A 13464-nucleotide genomic window follows, 5' to 3' on the forward strand; every position below is an offset into this window, starting at 1 on the left:
GTCCGAGAGCAGTGACTTCCTGATACACTAACCAGCTGCTGGCTACAGGCTTTGTATTCAACAAACAGACATGAGAGCGGTATCAATCTTCTCATCTAACACCCAGCAAAAAGGAAAATGAGTGCATTTCCCAAAATATTGAACTTTTCCTTTGAGACTTTTTTTCTTTTTTATTATTATTATTATTGTTGTAAAATCCTTTAATACTTGGAAATTCCCCCTTTTGTGTTGATTCCTCCGTCTTTGTCCACCTGCTAGGAGGGTTTACATGTGGAACATATGAAATGTCATAACTAGAGAGGATGCTATGATTAGTCTTATAATAACATTGTGAGTCCTGAAATGTATCCTGACCCATGGTTTACAGGGGATTTTACCTCAGAGACGACTGACTGTAAGGATGAAGTAAAAACAACACGGTGATTGATCTCTAGCGCACTAAAATGGCACTCATCATGCTTCAGGCTAAGTAGCCGGTACACAGCCAGTGTTTTGAGAATCAGTCACATAAGAGGGAAAATGTACTGTATGTATCCATGCCATCTATGACTGGAAGGTGATATATTGAGTGGGTTGTTCTCTGTTCTCTACAAGCACACATAACTTCAGAAAACATGGCAAATACTTGGTGCAACATTATTGTTCTGCTATATCTTATTATATAATGGTGTGTTAAATTCACTTGGGAAATGAAAATGCTGGAAAAAATATTTGATATATCTAATGTTAATCTGTAATATCCTGCATCGCAGCAAGAAAGTTGTACATTATAAATACAGAAAAGGCATAATCTGTCATAAACTAGGAAATACTGGAAATGTCAGGAGTGTTGTTGAGGAAGTGTAGTTGATTTTCTCTTCGTTGCACATTATTCATTTGACCAGTAGAGGGTGCTCGTGTTTCACAATTAAATGTATGTATTGAACTAGCAAATCATTGGAAACCTACCAAGGACATTAAAGCTTTGAGTGCATGTGACGGGAAAGAATAAGTAGGAGGTTTAAAAGATGCAACAAAAAGCCATGGGGAATCAAGAGAAAATGAAAGAATACATTCAGGCTACAACCTGACATTTAGGGGCAGCACCTTAAACTCTTACTCAGCTCTCTTCTCCAAACCAAACATTACACATAATAGTATGTGTGCACTGACCCACTGTGAAATAAACACATTACTATTCCAGACTGACTGTAAACACTGAAACCAAACAACGGAAATCACATGCTTTTTCAAATGCCAGTGACACTGAACCATGTGGTCACACGGCACTCAGGCTGAACAAAGTCGAACTGTGCACTCTTGGAAGAAATGCAATTTGCAGTAAGAAACAAAAAACTTCATCAAGAACAAATTCTTTGCACTATGAAGCAAAAAAGCTTAGCATATAACTCAAAGTGTAATATTGAAAGATTTCATATAATGACGTCCCATTTTATGCATCATTATGAGACTTTTGTGTAGGTGAAGATGTTATCCCAGTGGACCCTGACAGGATTTCACTATTAACCATTAAAGTGTCAAATGAGTGGATTAGTTCTTTGGAAGTTGTACGAAGAAAGCCAGCATTGTGCTCAGCCGGTGACGTGTCTTTAGTAGAGAGAAGTGAAACTTTGGTTTAAAAAAGTTTGAAGAAAAAAAAACCCTCAGTGAGAGTTGCTCTCTGTCCAGTTCATCCCCTTTCCATTAAACCATCATATCATGTCCATGCACCAAGGATTTTTTTGTTTATTTGAAAAGCCAAAACTGCTACTTGCGGGCTTCTATAATCAAGGAACATGTGATTTAAAAATGTATTAATTCAGTGGGCCTGACGTTTGATAACTATTCCAAGATGAGACGACTGTGTCAAGACTGAACACTTTGTACTTTCCAGTGACTTCAAACATGCTGGGTTTCATTCTGTTTTTGCTGAATGACACTGAATATGACTCAAATTTCAAACAAACAATGAGCTTTCAACTAAAGGCAGAGGAGGAAGACAATCAAGCTGAAAGAAGTCGCTCTTTACGAAAGCAACTATTCAATACCTTTATTAAATGAGTTGAAAGGCTATCATCGGTGGTTTTGAAGTGTTGTTTGCCTGGGGAACGCATAGAAATAAAAGTATGTAAAACTGCCAAAGTATTTCTTCAGCACTGTCGTTCTTGAAATCATTAATGTTAATAAATTGCGTTGCTTCACTCCCCATGGAGCGTTATGGAGCAGAGTGTGTTCAAATGGCTGTTCTGGATGAATAAGTAGTCAGATAAATACAAATAAATAAAGTTTTGAAAAGATTTTTTTGAAAGGAGTGAGAAACATGCATTGTGAGCCCCCCAGTTAGCATCTCCCACTCGATTTCTTGTGTCCATCACAAATGTTAGGCAACAGCGGCGTCCCTGTGACTCAGAGGTTAAAGGCCAACTGCAACACAGTTCAGGTGAGGATAGGGCCTTTGTTGCACCTTCTGCAATAAAGCCACAAAAATTCCTCCAAAAATACCAAAGAATAAAAAAACTCGGCAACACTTTTGTAACACTATAACACAATAACACAATAACACTACAACAAGGTCGTGTCATAGATCCTGTGTGTTTATGGTTCTCTGTTGTGTATTTGGAGTCCTTTTAGGTTTCTGTTTCCAAAAGAAACTTGGCAAATTCTTACAAACATGCTGCAAAATTTTAATCTGTGTCACTGAAACCTTCAGGGCCTGACGACTTGCCTCACTTGCCCTACTGATACTCCTGAGCACAGTCTGCGGGTACTGCTTAGTCACTGAAGTTGATGTGTATAATGCCTCACAGTCTACTTCATGTAGAGTGCACAGCTTCCAAACAATACAGAAAGTGTTTGTTTAAAACCATTAAGATCAAAATGTATTTTTCTCAAGGATGCAGTTTTAGATTTACTTAGTCCATTGTTTATCTGCCTGTGGGGTGTGATGAGCTTTCATCTTTTCCTTTTGCAAAATATTTTTACAAGCTACATTTTGTAAAAACATGCCAGAGAAATTAAATCTTTTTACTCCCGAGTGTTTTACCAAAATGACACTTGCATCTTGAACTTCTTTGTATCTCAAAGCTGTGACAGATTTGTTTTTTCATACTTTCAAACTAAGCAAAACGAAGTATGTGAGTCAAGATTATGGGCAAATTTTTTTTTTTATATAAAAGGTTCTATGACAATAACCTACAAGTTCTGGTTTCCTGATATATTTTACACACAGGAACAAAGCACAAATGGGGCATGCTGCTCTTCCAACATGATGAACATGAATGACTTTATATTACAGTTGGATGTTTGTAATCCATGACATTCTCAAGGAGGGTGATATACTAAATTATAGTCAGCTACATCCTTTTAATATGCAGCTGCTAAGAAAAAACTTCAAAACACTGTCCCTGTCTTTCGTATTAAAGCTTGGACAACAGAGTCTTGCTTATCCACAGTATTTGTTCAAGTTGCTAAAGTCATTTTTGTACTTTACCTACTAATAGTGAAAGTCAAAAGACACAACTGGGGAAACTTGACTGTAAACTGTCTGGTCATCTCTAAAGGAAACTTCACTTCAGACTGTGGGTGTAAGAAACCCACGAGTTTATAAAGTTTATGACAAAGACTGAAACTATGTGGAGATGTAGGAAAACCCATTTCATTTCAGCCATGAAATACCAGCATGCTGATCAAAACCCACCATGACTTTTCATCATATTTAGCTCGTCTTCTTTAACCAAGCTAGAAGTTTTTGCATTCTGAGGTTATGCTTGCTTTCTTTTGTTGGATAGATTATTTCAGGTTATTTTTTGGCAAGGTGCTAAAGTCACTTTAAACATCAAAATGTATGGACTTTGTAATGAATGGTGATGTGGGAAAAAAGTTTTGTATGCAATACTGACATAAAAGAAACACTTTTGTAAAGTATAGCTATTGGTTGTTTTTCACAGGAAGCCGTCCATTATCTTAAGATCTGACCAGCAATACGGTGAAGCACCAATACTTTGATTCACACTGACGATCACAGGGACTACTTTGAGGTCAAGCGGGAACGATATCTACTCATCATCTTCAAAAAGCCGTAATTTAAATTCTGATAAAGGCCACACTTAGTTTCCTGAGTTCCATGATGCCATGTGATGCAGAGATGAAATTGTGCAGCAAATCATCCCATGCTGCAACACCACCATTCTTCAGGAGAGCACCTCTGTTGACCAGGCCACACCTGCCCTGAGGACTGCTGGTTGGCAGAGGCTGTTTCAGCCTGCATCATCTCCTGACCACAACCCAACTGTGAACCTGTGAGACGCCCTGCAATGCAACAGCTGGAGACGTGACCTCTGCCTGACAGTAGCAAGAAGCTCAGTCAGGACATCCCCAGATGTGTAGCAGTACCTCACAGCTGCACATCAAGTGGCTGTCTCCATGAGGCATCAAACAGAGGTGGCTGCAACAGGTGATCACCAAGGGTTCTGCTGGACTACTGGACAACTAGTGTAAATGGAGTTAACATTTAAGAACATGTAGTAGTTTTCCTATTATTGCTTGTATGTATTTGATTATTGTTTCTTTTTGTGCCGTCAGTATATATTTTGAGACTTAAAGTTAACACCGAACAACTTGATATTACGATCAACAACTCTGATTCCAAAAAAGATGGAACGCTGTGTAAAACGTAAATAAAAACAGAATGCAATCATTTTTCAAATAAACTGCGTTTACCGACAACGGTTTTATGGTTTTTAAGTGTCCCCTGAGCCCATGTAGCAATACCCTTTATACAATCATGTGTTTGCCCCGCCCCTGCTAGTTTACGATAGTATCCCCAATCATAATACTATCAGCTGTTTTTCTTTTCTTTTGTTGGCCCTGTCCCGACTTGTTGCTGGCATCAAACTAATAAGCATATTTTTACAAAAATATATTGTAATATTATAATATATTGTGGTTTTACTGTTTTTAATCAAGTAGTCAAAGAAGATTAGTAAATTATCACTCTGTCTTATACAGCGCTCCAAATTTTATTGGAATTAAGGGTGTTTAGTCCAACTGAAATGGCTGTGAACACACCATCCCTCTCAATATTAAAAGTCTCAAAGTCTAAAGGGTATATCGAAATAAAATCAAAGAAATGATTTTCTAACTTAGCCCTACAGAAGAGAAATACATGTTTTTACGTAGCAAGGTCATCATCTTCTGCCACCACCACAATACAAAGTGGTGAGTCACATCATATAAGTCAATCAATCATTTCATTGGAACTACTTACTCTATAGAGAGAAGCGAGGTGCGTCGATTAATCATGAAACTGAAAACTGTCTGTTGTGTTTTGTATTTTGCGATTCATCCACATTGTATTTGCGTAGCAGCAGAAAGATTTCAAGGGCAATTTGCTGATTAATTATTAATAAATAATTAGCTGATTGAAGTGTATCAATGTGACCTTTTAGTGACTTTGCAAGAATCACAAAGCATAAGAAATTGTGCATTTAAAATTCTTTTGTTGTCTTGTTTTTGTGGGGCAGCAGGGTTCCTATATAATTTATCTCCTAGCAGTAAAGCTTTCCTTTTACTTACTTTTACCAGCCTTCCACAATATCTGAAAGACGTTTTGTAAACATGGCAGTTTAAGTCTTAGTTTTAAGCTTTCAGACTAAAATGAAAAATCAAGAAAAGCGGCTACTGCTGTGAATGTCTTTAAATCTAAACTTATTAGTAATGCAGAAATCTTTGTCTTATAGTATGCTGGCATATTGACAGTTGTGGTTCACTGAACACATTTCCCACTACATACTGGCATCTGTTTCTGCTCATAATGATTGACTATAACAAAGAAAGCAGACCAAGATCTGCTGTATGGACAACTCCAATTCCAAATAAGTTTGGACGCTGTGTAAAACGTAAACATAACAGAATGTAATCATTTGCTACGTCAGTTAAGATGATACAGTGAAATGCTCGCTTGTACGGTTTCAAATTCAGTATATGTCACAAATTATCGCATTCTGTTTAATCATACACAGCGTCCCATTTTTTGGGGAATCAGGGTTGTACCTTTATATTGTACACTTTTGTCTTTGTATTTGTGAATGTAAGATGAAATCTGAAGTTTCACACTAATCGTAAAGGTTGGGGGAAAAGGGGGATAGAAGCTGACTGGGTCGGTGCTCAAAGCAAACCACAGAAATGATTAGTATTAGAAAACAGATGTTGTTTTCTGCTGTCTGTAAAAATATAAAAAGACAGGTTTATAAATACTGTATAAATGCTTATGCGAGTGTGAAAGCAAAAGCATTAAGGGAAGAGGGTTGTATAAACACCATTATTTTGTCGCTGTTAGCAGAACTAAAGATGACTTGATATTACCCAAGTAGAGTTATTTTAACACTATACACTCCTTTACTCAAAATATGCCTATCCTTCAACCCTAGAGTTTGTATGCATGTGTGTTGAACCGTAAGCCTTCATCATTTCCAGTGGGGTGGAGTCTTTTCTCAGAGGCACAGAAGGATGGAGCATTATTCTGATGGGCACCAGCAGACACTTTGAAGTCATCTTCATGGAAATGTGACCACAAGTCTCCCATTCACTGTTCGGTGAACTCCAGGTGGAACCTCATTCCAGCATTAGCACTGATGAATCCTCCAGTCCCCTCTGTGTCTCTGCAGCAGCAAGAAGTCAACTCCTCCTCTGTACCAGTCCTGCCCAGTCCCTATTCATTCAGAATCCTATCCAAGCTAACATTGCTGTGTCTGTGCAACAAGGGTGTGTCTTTGTATGTTGAGTGTTGATGGATAAGGCACTACAAGCTGCAGCATCAAGAAACTTGATGTAGATGCATGGAAAATTGTTTGATCTTGAGACAGGGATTGGGAAAGTTGTAAAATGTTGTGCTGTATGTTATGAGGTGCAGTTCATGGATCAAGTGCAGCAATTTCTTCAATTTACTTTAAAACTGTTTTATGCAATTGCCAAAAAAAACAAAAAAACAGATCTTGCCTGTTGGAGACAAAGACCACTAATGACTGCCGTCTGTAGGAAGAAACCGCTGGTGTTTGAGCATCGGGGTCCTCTTTTAGAAGACAAAACACTTTGAGAAAACCATCAGGTTGAAGAGGTGATGTGCCTTGCCAACATTATGGCAATACAACATCATTCAGCAGGCTTCCCAAAACCAACGTATTCAGTGGTACTGAGGATTTGAGGAAGGTCCGATATGGGGGAATCTCAGTTTGATGCCTGTGAGCATGACATGCCGAGTGCTGTTGCTGTGATTATAACTGTTTAATGTACCAGCTGTAGGGCAGCTATAGCAAGTTGACTGACTCTCAGAACTTGTCTTGTTTAATTGAATCACTGTTAATACTATTCTAGTTGTAAAATGGTAAAGGTCATTTAACAATCTTATTTAGTCCGTGGTTGATTTTCTAACTTTTCCTGACAAAATGATTTAAATTGAAATATTTAGAAAGTAACAGCTGCACTAGGATATGTGCACTCCATTTCAACAGATACAAACATAGACCTCATTCAGGCACGGAGTAAAGTAAGTCTTTAACGGAATAAAGTGTGCAAATTGTAGTGTGTATAATATGTGGGATGTAAGAAAATGGAGTGCGCAGATCCTAGTGCACAAGAAGCTTCATCTTTGTATCTATCAATCTCACTCTAACACATGGCAAAGCCCTTTAGCCAGATATGCAGTCTGCAATTGGAATACATTTAAAAAAATCCCTGAGGCAAATTATAATCTACAATTATCTAGTTTTCAGTAGTAGTCTGACAAAAACATATCACTTGTCTTTAAATGTCTACACATCTGCAATGGGAGTTCAAACTTTTTGGAGTATTGGATTTTAAAAAGTTATTTAAATTGATTTTTGAAGAATATGATGAAGAGTAGAGTTACAGAGTTGAATTTTTAAAATTATGAGTAATGTTGTGTATTTGTTCTTCCTGTTGGCTCTGAGCTGAAAATGTGAAAAGATACTGTGCGCTGTATGAGCACTGCACACCCTAAACCTTGTCTGTGAAGTATGTTTCATCCTCTCAAAGGCCAGCAAAGCGTGTTTCCAGTATAAGAGACGAAAGTGTTGAAGCTCCTTCATCTCGCGTTTCATCACTCAGTGACTGTGACGTTCTGCAGCGCACATGTATATTCTTCAATGAGAACCTTTTGACTTTGTAAGAGGCCTTTGCAAGGTCAGAAAAATGAACATGGGAGCAGTGTTGTGATACACTGATACCAAGCGCGGTAAAGCACCCCAACGACCCAGCACCACCCCACGGTTCATGTGTGATGTAGTTTCCAGTTAAGAGACTGGTTGAAAGGAGTGTGTCTAATTGAATACCAGAATCAGAGTAGTCAAGACTATTTCAGCACACTTTGGACACTTCCACAAAAACTATAAAAGTGAACATACTTACCCCTGCTACTTATCAGTCATCCCAGATAGATGCGTTGAAGTGTGTGCATGCTTGTGTATGATTGTGTAACGTAGCGCCATGATTCAAAAAGGAAAGAACCTCTGTAATGCCTAAAGAGGCACATTGTGCATGGAGTGTAAACTGCTGTATGATCTGAATGTGTATGAGTAGCGAATGATACATACACGCTGTGTAAAACTTAGATGATCGTATGGAAGTGGCCTCAGCTTCTGTGAGACTGGGATCGCAGACTAAGGGAGATGCTGCCTCCTTCTGCCCTCCATCCTCTTCCTTCATCTCCACTTCTTCACCTCCCTCCTCAGCTTTGCCTGCTAATCTCTTAGACAGTCTACCCAGCTTTTGACCCTGTGACGAAAAAATTTCAAAAATAAAAGATACTTCACAGACTAGATTTTACACTGTCGTTTCAAATTAAAGCAGACACAAAATGTTAAAAAGCCCAACACAAAAATATACTAACTACACATTTCAAATGTATATCTCTTCTACACATTCTTTGTCTCCATGTTGAAATTACTTACCTTTGTAGTGGTTCTGGTGGTGGCAGCTTTTCTCTGTGGCCGTCCTTTGGACTTGGGCTCCTTAGGGCCAGACAGAGTCTTCATAGTGAAGGCAGCGTGCTGAAGGATGCAGTCAGTGCCACAGTAAACGGAGTCCTGTAGGGCTTGTTTGGAGCACCCGGGCCCGATGCACAGGGGAAGAGACCCATCCGTCTCCATCTTTGCTTCAGGTGCAGGCTCTGGCCTCATCACAGGGGCCTCTTTCTCCTCTTCCTTCTCCACCACAACTACAGTCTCCTGAAACCAGAGTCTTATCTTAGACCCAAAGACAAGACTTCCATCATGCAAATCAACCAATGACTAATGATTCAAATGAACAGATTTACCGAAACACAGGACAGACGGCAGAGTTTGAAAGCTATATATATTTTGTTGTAACTAAGAGCAGGGCAATCCAAATGCAATTCTAACCTTGAGGGCTTGCTGGTCCTCATGCCCCTCCCCTTCATCACCAGAAGGACTTTGTTTCAAACATTCAGGAAAGCTAAGCTCAGGCTCCGGCTGAGGTTGAGGGTGAGGCTGAGGCTGAGCTTGGACTTGGCTCTGCTTTTTTACGGTGCAGGGGGGGCAGATGTACTCATGCCCTCTACGCTCCATTATACGGCCCTGTGACGCACTGACACCAACACAGCTGCCATGGAACCAATCGAGGCAACTGTCACAGCAGATCATGAACCTAGAAGCAGTGAACAAAGAGCAGTTATCAAGAAGTGAAATTAACAGATGGCTGAGGGTTTCAAACCTCGGAAGCCCAAGAGATCTTGTTACCAGAAATTAGTGTGTACCTTTCATTGTGTTTCTGTCGACAGATGCAGTACACAGCATTGGAGTCATAACCCTTACGGCCTGATATGCTTGAGTGCTCTCCTACATTCATATCTCCTTTCTTCTCCTCCTCTGGTGCATCATCATACTGGCCAGGGATTACATCAGCAGTAGCGTCTAAATCAGAGTCTAGAATTATGCAGTCTGAGTTTGATCGCTGAGCAGGGCTAAGACTTCGATCAGAGTGAGCAGGTGATATGTCTGTTTCAGCAAAGCTGTGTTGATCATTTACTTTATCTTCCTCTTGCAGCTGCTGTTCAGATGGATTAACAAGTATCACATCGTCATCATTGTCTTCATCATCTACAATGCTTACCTGAAGCTCCACTGCCCTGCCCCTACCTCTGCCCCTTCCTCTACCTCTTCCCCTACCTCTTCCTCTGCCTCTGCCCCTTCCTCTGGCCCTTCCTCTTCCACCTTTCCCCCCTCTAGCTTTCATTTCTACCTGCCTGCCTTCATGTGCCAGCTGCTCCTTAATCTGTATAAGAGTCATTTCATCACTGTCCTCATCTTGATCAGAGATCAACACCACATTATCCATTTCCCCTCCTGCCACATTGTCAGGAGCAACAGACTGGGAAATCTCCATTTCATCAGCAGGCTCCATATTATCAGGCACCTCAGTTTCATCTGCAGCCTGTGGAGGGGGGGACTCAACGGCATCAGTGGCTTCCAAAATGTCTGGGACCGTCAGTGCATCTGACATTTCCATTGACAAGCCCTCCCCGCCACCGAGCAAGGAGAAGGCAGTGTGGAAGGCAGACCCAAAATCTTGCCATAAGCTCGGGTCAAGGCTCCCTCCTGCTTCTGAAGCTGGCTTGCTCTCCTCTGATACAGGCGAGGATGGGGCAGACCACTCAAGGTCATCTAGAACACTCCTAGCTGAGTGTGTAGCTTTCTGGGTGTCGCAGCTTTCTGGAGTGGCCTGGGGTGTGTGAATGCTACGACGACCTCTGGTTTTGCGTACAGGTGCAGAACTGTGAGCGAGCTCTCCGACTTCATCCAAGAACTCCCTTCTAGCAATGGTTGTCCGCCTGAAGCCCCAGGACTTCTTAACCTCAGACAGGGATGGCCTAGCAATCGACCCATCTGATGGGTTCTGCTGTTCCTCTATAGAAAGACAGGAACAAACATGAATTACAAAAACACAAAATCTCTTTCATGTTCTCTCAAAGCAGCAGTCTGTCCATTTATGCATCTCATAGACGACAGTTATATATCCGTTTTACCTGAATTATCATCAGTGATGTTATTTTCCATTGGGTCCATTGGGACATCCATAGGTAACAAGGCTGTCAAAACACAGACGATATAATCTGTTAGTACACAAGCTTAAAAGAAAGTTAACTTTTAGACAATTTGGACATGGGCTGAATGCAAAAAAACAGGTACCTGCCATAGCCCAGCCTTCAGGATCTTGTAGGTGTCATTCCCCTTGTCTCTGCACCTGGGTAAGTACAGCAAAGCATCCACGTAAGAATATTAGACAATGATAAACCACAAACTCAACAGTTTAACTCAATTACAAATATTATCTGCTGTGGGAGATGCCAGTCGTGGCCATCCATTCCACATTAAAAGGTTAATATAAAAACTCATAGCTCTACCACATGTCCAAATGCAGTCATTTATCAGTTCATTAAGGCCACTGACCCAAAACTTAAGCGGTCGAATAGAACGGCCATTAAATATTGGTACCTTAATACAAGGCAGAATGTTCAGTTTTAAAACTGTTTTAAAGAGGTTATATTTTCACCCGTGTCAATTTGTTTGTTTGTTGGTTTGTCAGCAGGATTACACAAAAACTACAGAACGGATTTCCACAAATGTTGGATGAAGGATCGGTTTTGGCCCAGAATAGCCCCCATTAACGTTTGGTGCAGATCCAGACAAAGGGGTGGATCCGGGAAGTTTTCTCATCGTCTATAACACCGCAGGATAGGTCGTTGTACTTGACATTTTTATTACTTTCTCAGGGAATAACGCATGGATCTTGATGAAAAATAATAATAATTCAGGCTTATTTAGATCTGGTGAGGTTAAATTATGAGTGGTGTCAGATTTAAAGTGACACAAGGCTATCGAGTTTGATGTGAGATTAGGCTCGATTGAATTAAAGGGGACTGTGGGCCTGGGCGGTAGTATGCACTCTAGTGAGTGCTATTATAGTATTAAGACATGTTTATCATATTCAACAGCACCACAAACAGTTTCAGCAAATACTTCATATTTTAACCTTCATGGCAGAAGGATTAATTGCAGAGCTGTAGAATTGGACCATGTTCACTGAGGCTACTGAGGAACTGAATGCTTCTTTAAATCCATAGGATCTATAGGACTTGTCTCAGATTCAACTTGGATCATTACCTTAAAATTTCGTACAGATAAAGGTGAGAAAGGTACAACGATTGGGTTATATAAATTAAAAATAATCCTAACTATAACCATAACTGCCAACACTGTAACACTGTTTAATAATATCATTAGAGTAAAGGAATGTAAGGACAGCTGGCCACATGTTTACACTGGTGTTACCATGGGTTTAATAAATAGCTACTGTGTATTGAAACGGCACCTGAGGGAAGACTTGATTAAATAAGCTCTTCGCTTTAATCCAATTATTTACGATATCTCATGTTAATAGGCTGCTGTATTAAGGCCTAAAGACAGGACCGTTATTTCAGACAGAAACCAGTCTGATGCAGATGTTAGGTATGCAAACAGCCGGGAGTGATAGGTAGGGAGGCAGTCTCATTACAATGTCCCTGTACTCTAAATTTAGCTAACACACTGTTAGACACTAGAGACGAAACAACAACCCATGCTAGTTTCACTACCTGACTTCAGTCGGGTGTAAAGGCGCAAGAACAAATGTATTTGCACTGCAACAGCCGTTACAGTGAATAAACAGTAAACGCAGTTACGTTAGAGGACTCCTTTTTTCTTGACGACCTACATTGTTCTCTCCAGCTAATTCAGCTAACCGCTAGTTGCTATGCTAACGTTACCTGGTAATAAACGCGACACGCAGCGCAGCTAATTGTCTCCAACGGTGCCGACACAACATTTAAATTAGTACGCGGGGAAACCGACACCGTGAGGAAAACTGAAACCATACCTTGCATGCAAATATTTTAGTTTCCAGTTAATAAAGGATTCGTTCAGTTTGCTATTTAGCACAGCCTTCCATTTTCTCTGCCTTGCTGTTACGTAACCTCGCGAGAATTACTGACCGGCGCGATTCAGCGTGGTTTCCTGCTCAGTTCATCGAGATCAGGATCAGGCCACAGAAGGTCTTTGGATCAGGGCCGACTTTAGAAAAAAGTCAGACTTTTACATTACTCATGTCTGAGCTGGAAAGCTCAAATGGGTTAAAACAATGCCCTGCTTGTTTTTTTTGTATCGGCTTTGTTAATTAGCTTTCACAATTGAAAAAGAAACAAAAACAATGCAGTTTTTAAATCTCAGAAGTGGGTTGTCAGCTTAATTCCCATAAATAACCACTGCTTAAAAAGTCTCAGTTAGACTTTAATAAAACAAGAGTATTTTTGCGCTTAAAGACGGACATATCTAATGAATGGGTTAAGATTGAGGTTATTGAAAGGGCCACTAGTTGAATAGGTTTGATCCAGGTCCTCAGTTTATGAGTGATCAT

At 40.1% G+C, this 13464-nt stretch overlaps 1 protein-coding gene across 2 annotated transcripts in view; it reads right to left on the reverse strand.

Moving 5' to 3' along the window:
- The window catches only part of LOC311264784 (uncharacterized protein), a 29423-nt gene extending 16259 nt beyond the window's left edge, over positions 1-13164 (reverse strand). The window contains exons 1-7 of one of the 2 annotated variants that reach the window (XM_084365885.1): positions 13043-13164; positions 11202-11256; positions 11039-11101; positions 9770-10919; positions 9396-9660; positions 8946-9221; positions 8589-8769 (exon numbers count right to left, since the gene is read on the reverse strand). In XM_084365885.1, coding sequence (XP_084222011.1) covers positions 8589-8769; positions 8946-9221; positions 9396-9660; positions 9770-10919; positions 11039-11101; positions 11202-11208 — 1942 coding nt within the window. In that variant the 5' untranslated portion in view covers positions 11209-11256; positions 13043-13164. Of the gene's footprint in view, positions 1-8588; positions 8770-8945; positions 9222-9395; positions 9661-9769; positions 10920-11038; positions 11102-11201; positions 11257-12927; positions 13020-13042 lie in introns of those variants that run through there. The other variant, XM_084365884.1, reaches the window with a different exon arrangement.
- Between the last annotated feature and the right edge of the window lie 300 nt (positions 13165-13464).

This window comes from Pagrus pagrus, assembly GCF_965226575.1.
Source record: "Pagrus pagrus genome assembly, chromosome: 11".
Lineage (NCBI taxonomy): Eukaryota > Metazoa > Chordata > Actinopteri > Spariformes > Sparidae > Pagrus > Pagrus pagrus.